The 14,324-nt window shown below is 35.2% G+C and overlaps 2 protein-coding genes across 2 annotated transcripts; both read left to right on the top strand.

Annotated features, from left to right (window-relative positions):
• The first annotated feature begins 1,885 nt into the window (after nucleotides 1-1,885).
• LOC107770988 (peroxidase 43-like) lies at nucleotides 1,886-4,124 on the top strand. Its single transcript, XM_075227585.1, has 4 exons — nucleotides 1,886-2,258; nucleotides 2,353-2,535; nucleotides 3,082-3,244; nucleotides 3,634-4,124. Exons 1-4 carry the CDS (start codon nucleotides 2,028-2,030, stop codon nucleotides 4,062-4,064), a joined length of 1,008 nt encoding a protein of 335 aa, XP_075083686.1. The 5' UTR covers nucleotides 1,886-2,027; the 3' UTR covers nucleotides 4,065-4,124.
• A 2,935-nt stretch (nucleotides 4,125-7,059) lies between these two features.
• Nucleotides 7,060-13,943, top strand: LOC107770982 (putative arabinosyltransferase ARAD1). The gene is made up of 8 exons (XM_016590307.2): nucleotides 7,060-7,571; nucleotides 10,437-10,583; nucleotides 10,780-10,844; nucleotides 11,394-11,463; nucleotides 11,885-12,103; nucleotides 12,929-13,072; nucleotides 13,160-13,295; nucleotides 13,382-13,943. The coding sequence occupies exons 1-8, from the start codon at nucleotides 7,098-7,100 to the stop codon at nucleotides 13,609-13,611; spliced, it is 1,485 nt and encodes a 494-aa protein (XP_016445793.1). The 5' UTR covers nucleotides 7,060-7,097; the 3' UTR covers nucleotides 13,612-13,943.
• The last annotated feature ends 381 nt before the right edge of the window (nucleotides 13,944-14,324 follow it).

Raw genomic sequence — 14,324 nt, forward strand, 5'->3', positions numbered from 1 at the left:
GATATAGATCGATAGATAATAGGTAAAACTGAAGCATATTCATAGTACCTTAGAAATATGGTGTTCTAATGTTTTATCTCTTAAAACTCTCCCGGCTTGCTATATTTAGACTTGACTTTCCAAGTCTTCCTCGAAGAAGTGTAAAGGTCATATGTATATTGAAGTGCTATTGAAAATAATTTTAATATAAGATAACGTTTTATGCTTATTCAATCAGGCTCTAAACCAAATATAAAACTCATGTATCAAAATTACAACAAGGCATATGACTTCCATGGGGAAATGTTACAACAACGGACCCAGTGTAATCCCATAAATGGGATATGGGAAGGGTAGTGTGTACGCAAATCTTACCCCTATCTTATAAAGATAGAGAAGTTGTTTCTGATAGACCCTCGGCTCAAGGAACAATGGAGATAAGGCAAAAGTAACAAACAATAGTAACAACAATATATTAAGGTAACGGCCACAAATGACACATCGTGTAATGGTAAAGATTCATGAATAAGATAATACAAAAATAATTCTAGTACTACTGGTAAGCCTAGGAGGAACACACTACTATCTGTCAACATACAACCTTAATTCTTGACCTCCACGTCTTTCTATCGTGGGTCATATACTCGGTAAGCTGGAACAATGACATGTCATGCCTAATTACCTTTCCCCAATACTTCTTAGGTCTACCCCTTCCCTTTTTCAGACCCGCAATGGACAACCTCTCACACCTCATGACCAGAGCATCTATGTCTCTCATCTTCACATGCCCGAACCATCTCAGCCTTGACTCCTGCAACTTACTCTATTTTATTTTATTTTTATTTTATAAACTCAAGATATATTTAAAAATAAATTTGTGTGATCTCTTCAAACAAACTATACTTATTGACATAGGGCACACAAAACATGCTTACCGGATTATTTAAATTTAATTTCATGAATGTAAATATTTTCCGCCATACGAAATGCCCCTTAAGGAATATATGTGGAACTTAATTTATTCCCTTTTCCTCCTACCAGGAAAAAAGGAACACCTTTGTCTCTAACCCACCTCTTTGTTCACCGGCTACAATACTATATTTCAACTTTTTTATCGTATCCAAGAAAAAATAAAGCTTTTTATCGTAAATATTTTCTTAACGTAAGCATTCTATTTCCCCACTTTTTCTTTTAATATTTCAACCGTTGATATAACCACTTAAAAAGAAGGTAGGCAAAAAAATAATAATAATAATTTATTGGTAACACCATATGGAAATGCTCTTGAACAATTTTTTCCATAGCTCTTAAAACTTTTTTTCTCTTTTACCGAAAGGGTCCATTCTCAACAAAAAGCACATAGCTGTTTAGAAACAGACATGATAGTTGAGCTCAAGATCCTTATCTCCTTCACGGGAAGAAGTCGGTGAGAACTAGCTACTAGCTACTAGCTACTACTGTAGACATTTGTTTTTTACACTTATCCTTTGAATAGAGCCAAGTTGTTGTATAATTAATATTACTTTCTCACACCTTGTGAATTATGTTGAAAATTTAGCTTGTGAACGTAGGGAGAGACAGATGTAACGTCCCTCGTTCTTATTTTCGATTAACTTTAGATTATCCTAATTGGAATAATTTAATATAAAATAAAAAGCATTTATCTGTATTGTACTTTGTACATATAAAAATATTATAAAAATGATCTGTACTGATACTAGCATTTGTATTATTAAAAGTTTAACCTTTAAAAAGTTGAAATCTTTCAATTTTGACGCACTTCTAACTATCATATAAAAAAAATATTCAGTAATATCCATAGTAATCATTTCAGGGAAAATGACACAACGTAATTAAATAAAATTTAGAAGATAAAAACAAAAGCGCTTGCTGGAAAGAAGAACGCATGGATGACATGTAGTTAGTGAATAGTGAATAGAGAGATTGACAAAATCTCAGTTATTTAATGCTTTTTACTTCTTTTACTTGACTACTATTATCATCAACTTCCTCGATCTTTCATTTGCACACTTCTTCTGCTTCTAACAATGGCGGCATTATTGTGCAAGAGAAATGCAAAGAGTTTAATTTTCAGTTCAATTATATGCTTCCTAATACAAATAACAGCTCTAAATGGACAACTTAGAGTTGGGTTTTATTCTCAAAGATGTCATAATGCAGAATCCATTGTTAGCTCTGTCGTAAAAGAAGCTTCCCAAGGAGAACCAAGAATGCCAGCCATGTTACTTAGACTCCATTTCCATGATTGCTTTGTTCAGGTTCATTAATTTTTCTTCTACCTTTTTTAGTATCAATTTTAACGAAAAATTAATTAAGCGAACATTTTTTTTTCTCCTTTTGTTAATGTTAAAGGGTTGTGATGGATCAATTTTGATTGATAATGTTAAAGAAGCTGAAAGAAATGCATTTGGACACGAAGGACTTGGAGGATTTGAAGAGATCGAGAAAGCCAAAACTCGATTGGAAGCTCAATGCCCAGGGGTGGTTTCTTGTGCAGATATTGTTGCTTTAGCTGCTAGAGACGCTATCGTCTTGGTAATTATTATGTCTATTATAAAGATTTACTTTTAAAATTACCTCATAGTAACTGACTTAGTTACAAATTAATTTGGTTGCGCAAATATTTTTTACACCGTCACTACATAAAACTTAAACTTTTGACCAAAAACTAAATTATTTTCCATACATAATTGACTCCGGATACTATTATTTCGATTTTAATTTCTTCCTTACGATTAAATGTGAAAATGTACTAATTAAGGCGGAATAGCATGTCTTTAGTCATGTGTATGACATTTTTTTTTCCTTTCAATTTCATGGTTCCTTTAAGAAGTGTATGACATATAACTTTTTTTTTTCAATTTCATATTCTTTTTGTGTAATTCGAGATTATTAAGAAAGAGCTCCATGTTAGGATTACTGTGTTGTTAAGATAATTTTTGTTATAACGTAAGTACATATATTATATATATATATATATATATATATATATATATATATCATGTTTATGTATTTGCATTTTCTAAATTAAGAGATACTTAGTAACAGTCTAATTCTCTTTTGCTGCATTATGAGATATAGGCTGGCGGACCATTTTATGAAGTTGAGACAGGTAGAAGAGATGGTAGAGTATCCGATTTGTCTCTTGCAGCTGCAATGCCAGATGTGGATGACTCAATTGATGTTTTAAAAGGAAAATTCAAAAATAAAGGCTTCACTGAAAAAGAACTCGTCATTTTGAGTGGTATGATCTATTCCTTCTACTTCAGTTTTATCCATTGGTATGATATAACCCATCTATTTCATTTATTAAACTTAACTTACACATACAGTATAACATGGATACTGTAATTATAGCAAGTTATCTATCGTACTTTTAGATTATTAATTCCACAAGTTATATGTAGTTACTTTTTTAGTGAATTAATCGAGTAAAAATTCCTCTGTACTTTCAATATATAAAAGTTAAACTCGTATACTAAGACATATAAATAGTGATATTAATCGTAATAAACATACAGAATATTCAATGTATCACTGATAGAATTTGGTTTATAGCTATAATATCATATATTTTTGTCACTTTATTATAAGTTTGACATTAATTTATTATGTATCATGTTAAACATCTAGGGGCACATACTATTGGCACAACAGCTTGTTTTTTCATGCCTCGAAGATTATACAATTTCACTGGAAGATCAGATGCAGATCCAACTATCAATTCTAAGTTCCTCCCAGAGTTAAGAAGCAAATGCCCCAAAAATGGAAACATAAATTTCAGAATACCTCTTGATAACGCAAGCGAACGAAAATTTGACGATCAGATTTTGCACAACATAAAGAATGGTTTCGCAGTTATAGCATCAGATGCAAGGCTTTATGACGACAAAATTACACGAGCAGTGATTGATTCTTATCTTCAGAGAAAGAAATCGATTCCTAATTCACCATCATTTGCAAGGGATTTTGGTTTAACCATGATAAAGTTAGGAAGGCTTGATGTCAAGACTGGATTAGTAGGAGAGATTAGAAAGGTTTGTAATTCTTTTAATAAAATGTAATAACATTAATATTGAGCCATACTATTACTTAATTAACGTCTTAATAGTCTTCGAGAAGAATAAGATGTGATGCCTCCCTATAGTTTTTATTCATTTGGTTCCACAATCTGGGGCTTATGCTGGATTATATTGTTGGGTTGACCTATTTCAAAATTGTTGTTATTACTTAGCTTATGTGCCTTATTTTAAGCTCCAATATCTCAATCCAAATACGTAATTGCTTATTTTTTTCCGGCTCTAACACTTCTAAAGTGATTTTCAACACTTGGTGCTTTAAAAACTTCTTAAATTTAGCTTTATCCAAAAAGATTCATAGTCTATTACCGAAGTAAAAAATACATGGAAAAAAAGTATATTACAAGAACACACACACAAAAGACTTCGGAGAACGAATCACGAGCAAGCTAATGTAGTATCATCGTATTTTTCTGTCATAATTTCTTAAACTGAAACTATAAGGATTTCAAATCATGAAGAAGAGAAGGGAATGTGTAACTTGAACAAGTGAGAATGGTAGAATAATATGCTTTGAGCTCAATCAATTTTTTCATCCCTTGGCAGTTTGGACACGATGAAGTGATGGGAATTCTACGAAGAAAATAATTGCTCCCAAAAACAGGATTGGAAGTTCTTCAAAATGATTATTAATGTTCATATGACTATCCTTAAACTTTTAGAACCCGTTTGATTGGTAGAAAAAGAGGTTTAATCATCCCATTATACTCTTCTAAAATCTTATACTAGTATATTGTTTGGTTGCTTCTTGTGTTTTCACATAAATACTTGCATAAATTATGGTTGAATATATGTATCAAAAAAGAGCAAAATTCATTTGTAGCTACTCTATGCAAACTTATATCATTTGGTAGCCACAAAATTTCAGATACATTTAGTAGCCTAAAAGATATTAGAATGGCCGGTCCAAATTCCATCAACCCCACAACATCTACCTTTTATTTTCCACCATCTATCAGACATTCACACAAAAAAGCTCCACCGTTGCCTTATCGCTATTGCACCGCCGTCGCTACCGCCATGGCACCGCTACCACCTCCACGCACCGCTGCCATCGCACCGCCTTACCCACATCCCAAAAACGATAGATCATCAAAAAAACAGACTCATGCACTCCTAGACCAGCCTCATCCACCCCAATTCCACCACCAAACCTAAAGAATTAAGGACTAAAAGAGGGGGTGGGGGGGGGGGGAGGGGTGGGGGGAGTGAGAAGTAAAAAAAATAAAAGGCAGTGTAAACTGACAAATTGAACTCAACGAAATAAGATCTAAAAGAGAAAAAGAAATAAAAATTGAGTATTTATGAGAGAAAAATTATACAATTTATATACGAAAGATATATTAATTATTTACTTTATATACAATTATAAATTCTATGTGCACTGCATATATACATTATATACTATTATATACTTTATATATAAAATTATATGAACATTGAATTTGTATAAAAATGTACATGTATTATATAAGTACATATCGTATACATATAAATGTGCATACATAATATATACATATTATATACAATATTCTCAACACTCAATGTGGCCACTGTAATCTTTCACGCCCAGTTACGCTCATTTTTGTATAATATGTGTATACTAAATGTATATATACTATTATATACTTTATATACAAAATTATATCAACATTGAATTTGTATAAAAAGTGTATATGTATTATATAAGTATAGATACACCTTTCATATAAATGTGCATACATAATATATACACATTATATACAATATTCTCAACACTCAATGGTAGCCATTGTAATCAGTTTTGTATAATAAATGTATCATTGGTGTAAAATGTATACACACCGATTATACACCATATTATACCATTATTATACATTGATTACACAATGTATAAATAAAGGAGCACTTATGGTAATGGAGGACAATGAACTTGGCCGAAAAAAGCTTTTCTCTGGCTGTCACTATTTTATTTTCTCCATTTTTGACCTTCTTGTAAAATTCATCCGAAAAAATATCATGCAATATTATATCTGAAAGTGGACAGAAAGCAAAGAAAGCAGCAACCACCGCCAAGCTTTTACCGGAAATTACTCAAAGAAGGTAGATATTTTTGCATCTAAGTAAAGGAGGAGGAGATTTCAAAGAAAAAAAGAGAAATTTTAAAAAGATGTATGTTGGTGTCGCTATAGGAGAAGAAAAAAAAAAGAAAAAAAATGAGGGAGTGAAGAAGGGAAAAGATAAGAAGAGAGGGAAAGATGAAAGTCACTGGTAGATTGAAGAAGGACAATATGAGAAGAGAAAGAGACGGAGTGAGGAGTAGGCGACTGAAAATGGGAGAAGTACATTGAGAATAGTGGCTATAATTTGTCAATAAATTGGACCTAAAGGCTATTTCATGTCCATGGGAAAAAATATAGGCTAATAAAAATTCCAGGGGCCATAGATGGTCATTTTATCTATAAAAAATTAACAAAAAGCCCTTACACCAGAGGCGAATCTAGGATTTTAGTTATATTGGTTCAACATTTAAAGTTACGAGTTCATATCTACTATTTATTGTAATTTTAGTAATTTTTCATAATTTATGCTTCGCGTCGAAAGTATTGAGTTCATTTGAACCCGGTAGTTCTATTGTGCATCCGCCCCTGCCTTACACACTTTAGATTTATTTCTCTTTTTCTTTGAAAAAAATAAAAGCATTTGTATTATTAAAATTTTATATTATAATACCTTCATTATTAATTATTATATTGCTAATACCTGCATAATTTGTTAACAAAACCAAACAACTCCTATAAAAGTCCTTTTATTTGCAAATAAGTTAATACTAGTATAATAGTATTATAATACGAGATTAAATAATAATTGAATTATCTAATAAAATATTATTATTAATGGACATTTGGTTTATTGGATTAAAAAAGAATAAACAAGGTATAATTTAATATAAAGGTTTGGTTTACTTGAAATATCCATAATTAACAAAAAAAGAAGAAAAGATGTCCATAATTTTCCAGAAACTAAAACGATAGCTGTATGAATATTGAACCTAGCAAACGACGACGTTCGCGGCTTTCATCTCCATTTCCTTCTTCGCCTTTCTACTCACTGTCACTACCCTGCTCAGTAGCAACAACGATGGGGAGCATACACAACAGCAAGAGCAGGCTCAACAGCAACACCATTACTCCCTGCACTCGCACACACCAGATCGGCGCTCTAGCTCTCGTTATCACCACCTTCTTCCTCACCAGAATCTTCGATCAGTCCTTCAATCGCTCCTCCTTCTCAATCCCTACTACTCCATACCGATCCAAAAACGACGTCGTAAGGTTCTCGGATTCATCAAGTGGGTCCATCTTCTGGCCACAACGTGGGTATGGGACCCACCTTTCTTTGAAGATTTACGTGTATGATGAGAACGAGATTGATGGGTTGAAACACTTGTTGTATGGCCGTGATGAGAAGATTTCTCCTGATTCTTGCCTTAAAGGCCAATGGGGTACTCAGGTAGTTTCTTCCATATTCCCCTGTGTTGTTATTGGGAATTTGTTTTTAAAGTTAAACGGAAATTTGTGGTTTTTTATTTGTATTACAAATTATTAGCTTGATTTTTATTTTTCCTATTGATTATGCAACTTCTAACATTTGAGCTCGGTAACACCCTAATAGTGAGAAAATGATGATTCGCTAAAAAAGTTACTATCTTTGTTTTAATTATGTATTCCCTATCTCGGTTTGAAGTTGCTTTAGAGTAGTTAATTGTTGGACGGCATGAATTTAGATTAACTGTAACATGCGTGTAAATGTGGTTATCAAAAGCTAGTAGCAAAACTAGGTAACTTGAAATAACTTTCAGTCTAAATCAGGTCACTGATCTTAATGCAAGAGAATGATTGAGGTGGATTTTGCCTGTGGGAAGAATTGTACATAAGTTGGAATATAGAACTTACATTTGCCCTCATATCTAACTTCAATTATTACATTATTGAAAAAATTGAAGTCCTATTTATTCTCAAATGTTACTTTTTCCGTATCTGACATCGAGGGATTATTATCTAAAAGTCATTGTTGTACATGAGGTGGTGAGCTGGGTTGTATATTTTGTAACTATCTCTTCTTTTTGAATTTGAAGTATTTGGTGCAAAGGAAGGGAGATTGATAAAGGAGAAACCAGAAAAGGTCCTTTTACCAGAGTATGCTGGTGAGAGAGGAGACCACTTTTCCATACTCCTCGATCTGGATTCCTAGGTCGCTCACGAAGGTGTGCTTTTTTGCATGGCTAGCGGCGAGGGGAGTGATCTTGACTGCTGAAAATCTCCGAAAGAGAGGAATTACACTTGTTAGTTGGTGCTACATGTGTAAAATCTTAGGGGAAGAAGTTGATCACCTTTTGTTGCATTGCCCTGTGTCCTCTGCTTTGTGGAGGGCAATCCTGAATCTTTTTAGTGTTCAATGGGTGATGCCAAGCACTGTTAAGGAAATGTTATATAGCTGGGGCGGTTTCTGTAGAAGAAGAAAGCAAAAGGCGTGGAAGTTCGCCCCGTTAGCTCTCATGTGGGTAGTATGGGGGAGAGAAATAGGAGAGCTTTTGAGGAGATTGAGTCTCCTTTTTCACATCTTAAGAATAGTTTTTTATCTTTGATCGCTTTTTGGTGCACTCATTTAGCCCCTACTTGTATAGAAGATTGGGCGTCTTTTGTAGAGAATCATGTTCTGATGTAAATTCTCTACGTCTTTGGTATACTTCGTGTATACGGGAGTTCTCTCCCTTTTGATTAATACAATTTACCTTATCAAAAAAAAGGAGAAACCAGAAAAGGATCCTCAGGGAACATATCCGTTTTTTGGTTAAGTGATGTCTGAGGAAATACTAATGAGAAGCACATTTGTCCCTCTGTAACTTGAGAAATTACTTGAAATCCTTCCTTGTAATTCTCTATCATCGTTTGAGAATTACTTGCAAAGTTACTCGAGATCCTGTCCAGCCTTTCTACTCCCAATCTACTATGGCCATGGAGAAAAATCTGAAAAAATAAAGCTCCTTATAAGGTGAAGTGTTTTGTCTAGTTAGTTGCGAAGGAGGCTTGCCCAACCCAATACAATCTTCAAAGGAGACGCTTACCAGAGTGCACAAGATGTCCACTTTGTGAAGGTCAAATAGAGGAAGTCAACCATCTGTTCCTGCACTGTCACTTCACACACCAAATGTGGTTACTCTTCTTCAATATCCTGAACATTAAATGTTCCATGCCAAAAACAAGCCTCGACTTTCTGAAGAGTTGTCACAGAAAAAAGATCTAGCAAGACAACTATCAGTATTTGGTATTCCATCTCAGCAACTATTTGGTGGACTCTTTGGGGGGGAAAGAAACCATAGAGTTTTTGAAATTTCTACTTACTTCATCATCATTCAATGATTACCCTCCTAGAATTTCTTTTCCACCTTTCTCTACTTGAAAAGCCAATGGGCTTGTCTGGATGAATGCTGTGTCGGAAGCCGTGATCACATAGGCAATTCCGCCCACAGTGCTGTTACGACGGCAGGTCACCGGGAGTGAAGTAAACCCGGCTCCTGATGTAGCATTCATTCGGACCATTCAACGTTTGATTCTTTCTATCGGGGATACCAGAGAGGATTGCGCCAACCAAAGCTTTGACTCTGAGAGTGAGAGTTGGCGTCAATCTCACGCCTTGTCATCAGATAACAAAGTTGATTTCGCCCCAGAACCCTCCGCAGCCCGATGGCTCTGTGAGAGGGCAAATCTACCAAGAAACCATTGAATTTTTTAGGGCAAATTTAGAATTGTAATTAGCCTTAAGCATAGTTGTATACTTCTGCTACACATCTGGTGCAAGATGGCATTGTGAATGATGTTGAAGCCATTCTTCATTTCCTTAGCACATTACAGTATATGCGACTATAAATCCTCTGCTGTAATTTTCGAACCAGTACGTTCTTAGTGATGGTTTTCATTAATAATTTGCTCTTTACTTATTAAAAAGGTCCTCTATCTTTATTTGGAAATAAATAAAGAGGTTCCGATATTTTTGTCCTTTTACTTCTCCTTTTTTATTTCCTTAGCTTCTGAAGTTCCGTTTACAAGCACGACTCTTTGTATTAATAAATGTCTCCATCTCTGCAAGGTATGGGAGAGAATTCACTCTCCATGTTTTCTTCTAAGTATGGACAAAATCTGAGTATCTTTATGTTGACTCCTTTTTTTGGGGGGGCAGCATAAGGAAAAACCTGCAAGAATTAGATTGTTACCTCCCCAACAATTACATGAAAATCTTTCGTTATTTTGCTGCTTGTTTTAGTTTTAAAATTAATCTCTAATGTTTCTCTATCTCGTTCGTCTGATTTGACCGTAGGTTAAGATACACAGGATGCTTTTGCAATCAAGGTTACGGACCAGAAAGAAAGAAGAGGCAGATCTTTTCTTTGTGCCTGCTTATCCTAAATGTGTTAGAGTGATGGGCGGCCTGAATGACAAAGAGATTAATCAGACTTATGTGAAGGTACTAAAGAATCAGGGTCCTTAACATTACATTTATTCTGTCAAATAGCTTTCGAAGTTTTATTTATTGCTATAGTTCAATGATTAAGATTTTTTTCTTTGATTTATCTCTTTAACTGCAATGTCACATTATCCATTTCCTTTCATTTAGGTTTTCCTTTGTGTACGCTCTTCTTTCTTGACACTTTTCCTTGCAGGTGTTAGGTCAAATGCCATATTTCAGGTTATCTGGTGGCCGCAACCACATTTTTGTCTTCCCAAGGTATTATTAGTCATAGCGAGATATTTAAACATTATTTACCCTATAAAAAATGAAGATCTTTAAACACATAGATAAAGGGAATGCATCGGAATCCAATTATACGATACTTGCTTCACAGAAAATAGACGACCCAGCGGTAGTCGTATTTCATTTGTTAAACTGGTATATATGAATAAACAGGCATAGCTGAGTTCTGCATAAGCTTGGATGTAGATATGAAGCCACAACTTCAAAGTTGCATTTTGCAATCTAATAAAAATATGGTCTAATGATAGTTGTATTTCATTTGTCAAAACTGCAATGTGAATAAGGCAGGAACCCAGCCAAGCTACTGCATGAACTGGGATGTAGATATGAAGCCACAACTTCAACGTTGCGGTCATTTAAAATATTAATCACGACTGTTACTTGTGCTAAAATGCTGATGCAAGTAGGCATGTAGTTAAATTTTCTTAGTTGCATTTTAATTGAAAGAATAACAGTTTTAGACGGTTCATTAATCTTCGTTATGACTTGTTTCTTATGCATGTTACTTTTGCTGAACTGCAGTGGGGCTGGAGCACATTTATTTAAATCATGGGCGACATACTTGAATCGGTCTATAATTCTTACCCCTGAGGTAGGGTCTTCGAAAATTTCAGTCTACAATCCTTACCCCACATAAACCGTAGAAAATGTTTCAAGGGTTGCTGCGCTGTCTTTCACTATGCATTTATCTATTTTTGTTTCTGTCTGTCTCATGGAACCGCAACTTGCTCACCCTAACTGTATTGTTTCCTCGGTCAGTTTATTGTGACAATTTCTCCTTTGACGATGGATTATTTTTCCCTTAAACAATTCAATGTATCATGCGTAGAGCCCGTCTATAAAAAAGAAAATATAACCTCTGTCCAGGGACATGAGTCAATTAGCAAGTTCCTTTTAATTGTAATTTAAGTTTGCTAATGTTATTCTTCATGTTTGTTGTCTCAACATGCTTGTACCTAGTCATGCCTGTTATCTTCAATAAGTTAATTCACATATCATTGCATCTAATGCAGGGGGATCGCACGGATAAAAGAGACACTAGTGCCTTTAATACATGGAAAGATATTATAATCCCTGGAAATATTGATGATGGGATGACTACTCATGGCTCTAGGCTAGTTGAGCCTTTGCCTTTGTCGAAGAGGAAACATTTAGCTAACTATTTAGGTCGAGCACAAGGAAAGGTGGGTCGCCTTCAGCTGATAGAGCTCGCGAAGCAATTCCCGGAGAAGGTATGCTTTCTCCTTGTCTCCATTGATTTTGCGCATGTAGCTTCATAGCTTGGTCTAGAATAATGACTCACTGGCAAAAAGGGTTTGTTCTATTGGTTAAGAATATCCAAATATTTTTGAGAGTGTATGATACAGTAGTCCATGTGTGGACTATCGATTTTCAAGACACACCTAAATTTGATAATTCAGTTCATACCTATGGTTGTTTTTCTTCGGAAGCAGTTTTTTCATGATTGTTTTAACTAAAAGTCTAGTACACAAAAACTCACCATTTTACTCCCCTTGTAATGTCCTGTTTAAGTTCCTCTAATCTCTAACATCTCTCTTAATTGGTCCCAGCTCACAAACATCTTACCAGTGTATCTTCGGTCAATATGGTAGTAGCATTAATTCTATGGTGAATGTCTGATGTCTCAAAAGTCATTTTCTCCAATTGAAAATTTCCCCTACCTCTCAAAAGATATAACAGCTCACAGAAATCCTGAACAACCCTCTTAAATTTCTCAAATACGTGTCAAATTTATCTTCCTCTCCTACTGCATTGCTGCCGATGGTAGGCTAGTGAAATCGACATTTGACCTCATATGATTACACATAGTAGCTAAGCTGTCAAACATTATTCTGTCGGTTCTTCTCCAGGTACAGGGATTTTTCAGTTTATCTGCATGCGTGAGAATCCATAGTTCTCCAATATGACTAATTATGCTTGATTCCAGTTCAACCGTCAGATCTTTGTAAAACATGACTAATTATGTTTGCTTCCAGTTGAGTCCCATATAATTGTCTTGTTTGTCCAAAAGATGGTCTTTTTGATTCTATCAACAGTTGGAATGTCCAGAATTGAAATTCAGTGGTCCCGACAAGCTAGGAAGGAGGGAATATTTTGAACATCTCCGCATTGCCAAGTTCTGCCTGGCTCCACGTGGTGAATCATCATGGACGCTTCGCTTTTATGAATCCTTCTTTGTGGTTAGTCTCTCATATCTTGTGTGAATGACTAAAACTCGTCAAACTGCATTTCCTGAGCTGTTTTATGCTACGTTTTCAATTAAACAGGAATGTGTTCCAGTAATCCTATCAGATCAAGCAGAATTACCATTTCAGAATGTGATTGACTACACCCAGATATCAATCAAATGGCCATCCACTCATATAGGAACTGAACTTCTGGACTACCTAGAGTCAATACCTGGTCAGCACACTGCTTTTCTTGTTCTGGCATCTTGCATTCAAGTTAGTAGCCAATAGGATCATGACATAACTTTCTTTCATTCTCAGATAAAGACGTAGAAGAGATGATAGCTAGGGGTCGGAAGATCAGATGCTTATTCGCTTATACTCCCGAGTCTGACTCCTGCTCTGCGTTTAATGCAATTATGTGGGAACTACAGAGAAAAGTAAGGCAATTCCATCAGTCATCAGAAACTTTCTGGCTCCATAATAGAACTATAGTCAACAGAGATTTGGTGGAATTCAGCAAGTGGAAACCACCTATGCCTCTGCCTTGAATATGCTTTACACGACTTGTAGATCAATTGTGCGTTTGTTATAGTTGCATTGTAATTTTTTCCAGAGTTATAAATGACCACAGTCCATTTTTTTCTCTCTCCAGAGCTATAGAGAAAATCTCACTAATTATTTACATTTTCTTTCTTCGTGTTTTGTCCTTGAAAAAGTTGTAACGTTTATTAGGTTGTCACAGGAATTGTGATTCCTTAGGCTATTTTGAAGTTAGGATGCACCACTTAGTGGTTTTCGTTTGTGTTCTCGGAATATAATTATTGACCAGCCTTTTCATATGGACTTTTTGATTCTTGTTATTTAAAGTAAAGAGAGAAGAAAAGATCTGTGGTTTGTCTCCCTCTTTTTCTCGGACCAGTATGATGGCAGAGATTGAAGCAAAGCAGCTTTCTTTCTTGGCAAGATAAGAAATATGTTATCCCTAAATCAGTTTCAATCTACTAAATGCATAACATTATACTCGTATCACATAGAAGGGCAGCCCGGTACACTAAGCTCCCGCTATGCGCGGGATCCAGGGAAGGGCCGGACCACAAGGGTTTATCGAGTAGCTTTACCCTACATTTCTGCAAGAGACTGTTTTCATGGCTCGAACCCGTGACTTCCTGGTCACGCGCATCCGGGAAGGGCCGGACCACAAGGGTCTATTGTAAGTAGCTTTACCCTGCATTTTTGCAAGAGGCTGTTTCTACGGCTCGAA

The sequence above is a fragment of the Nicotiana tabacum genome, chromosome 12 (assembly GCF_000715075.1).
Source record: "Nicotiana tabacum cultivar K326 chromosome 12, ASM71507v2, whole genome shotgun sequence".
NCBI classification, from domain to species: Eukaryota; Viridiplantae; Streptophyta; class Magnoliopsida; order Solanales; family Solanaceae; genus Nicotiana; species Nicotiana tabacum.

Excerpts from the sequence above, each read along its gene's own strand:
- LOC107770988 (XM_075227585.1), top strand. The coding sequence starts at position 2,028 with ATGGCGGCATTATTGTGCAAGAGAAATGCAAAGAGTTTAATTTTCAGT. Across the intron at positions 2,259-2,352 it reads TCCATGATTGCTTTGTTCAG|GGTTGTGATGGATCAATTTT; the intron begins GTTCATTAATTT and ends TTAATGTTAAAG. Across the intron at positions 2,536-3,081 it reads CTAGAGACGCTATCGTCTTG|GCTGGCGGACCATTTTATGA; the intron begins GTAATTATTATG and ends TATGAGATATAG.
- LOC107770982 (XM_016590307.2), top strand. The coding sequence starts at position 7,098 with ATGAATATTGAACCTAGCAAACGACGACGTTCGCGGCTTTCATCTCCA. Across the intron at positions 7,572-10,436 it reads AAGGCCAATGGGGTACTCAG|GTTAAGATACACAGGATGCT; the intron begins GTAGTTTCTTCC and ends ATTTGACCGTAG. Across the intron at positions 13,296-13,381 it reads CTACCTAGAGTCAATACCTG|ATAAAGACGTAGAAGAGATG; the intron begins GTCAGCACACTG and ends TTTCATTCTCAG.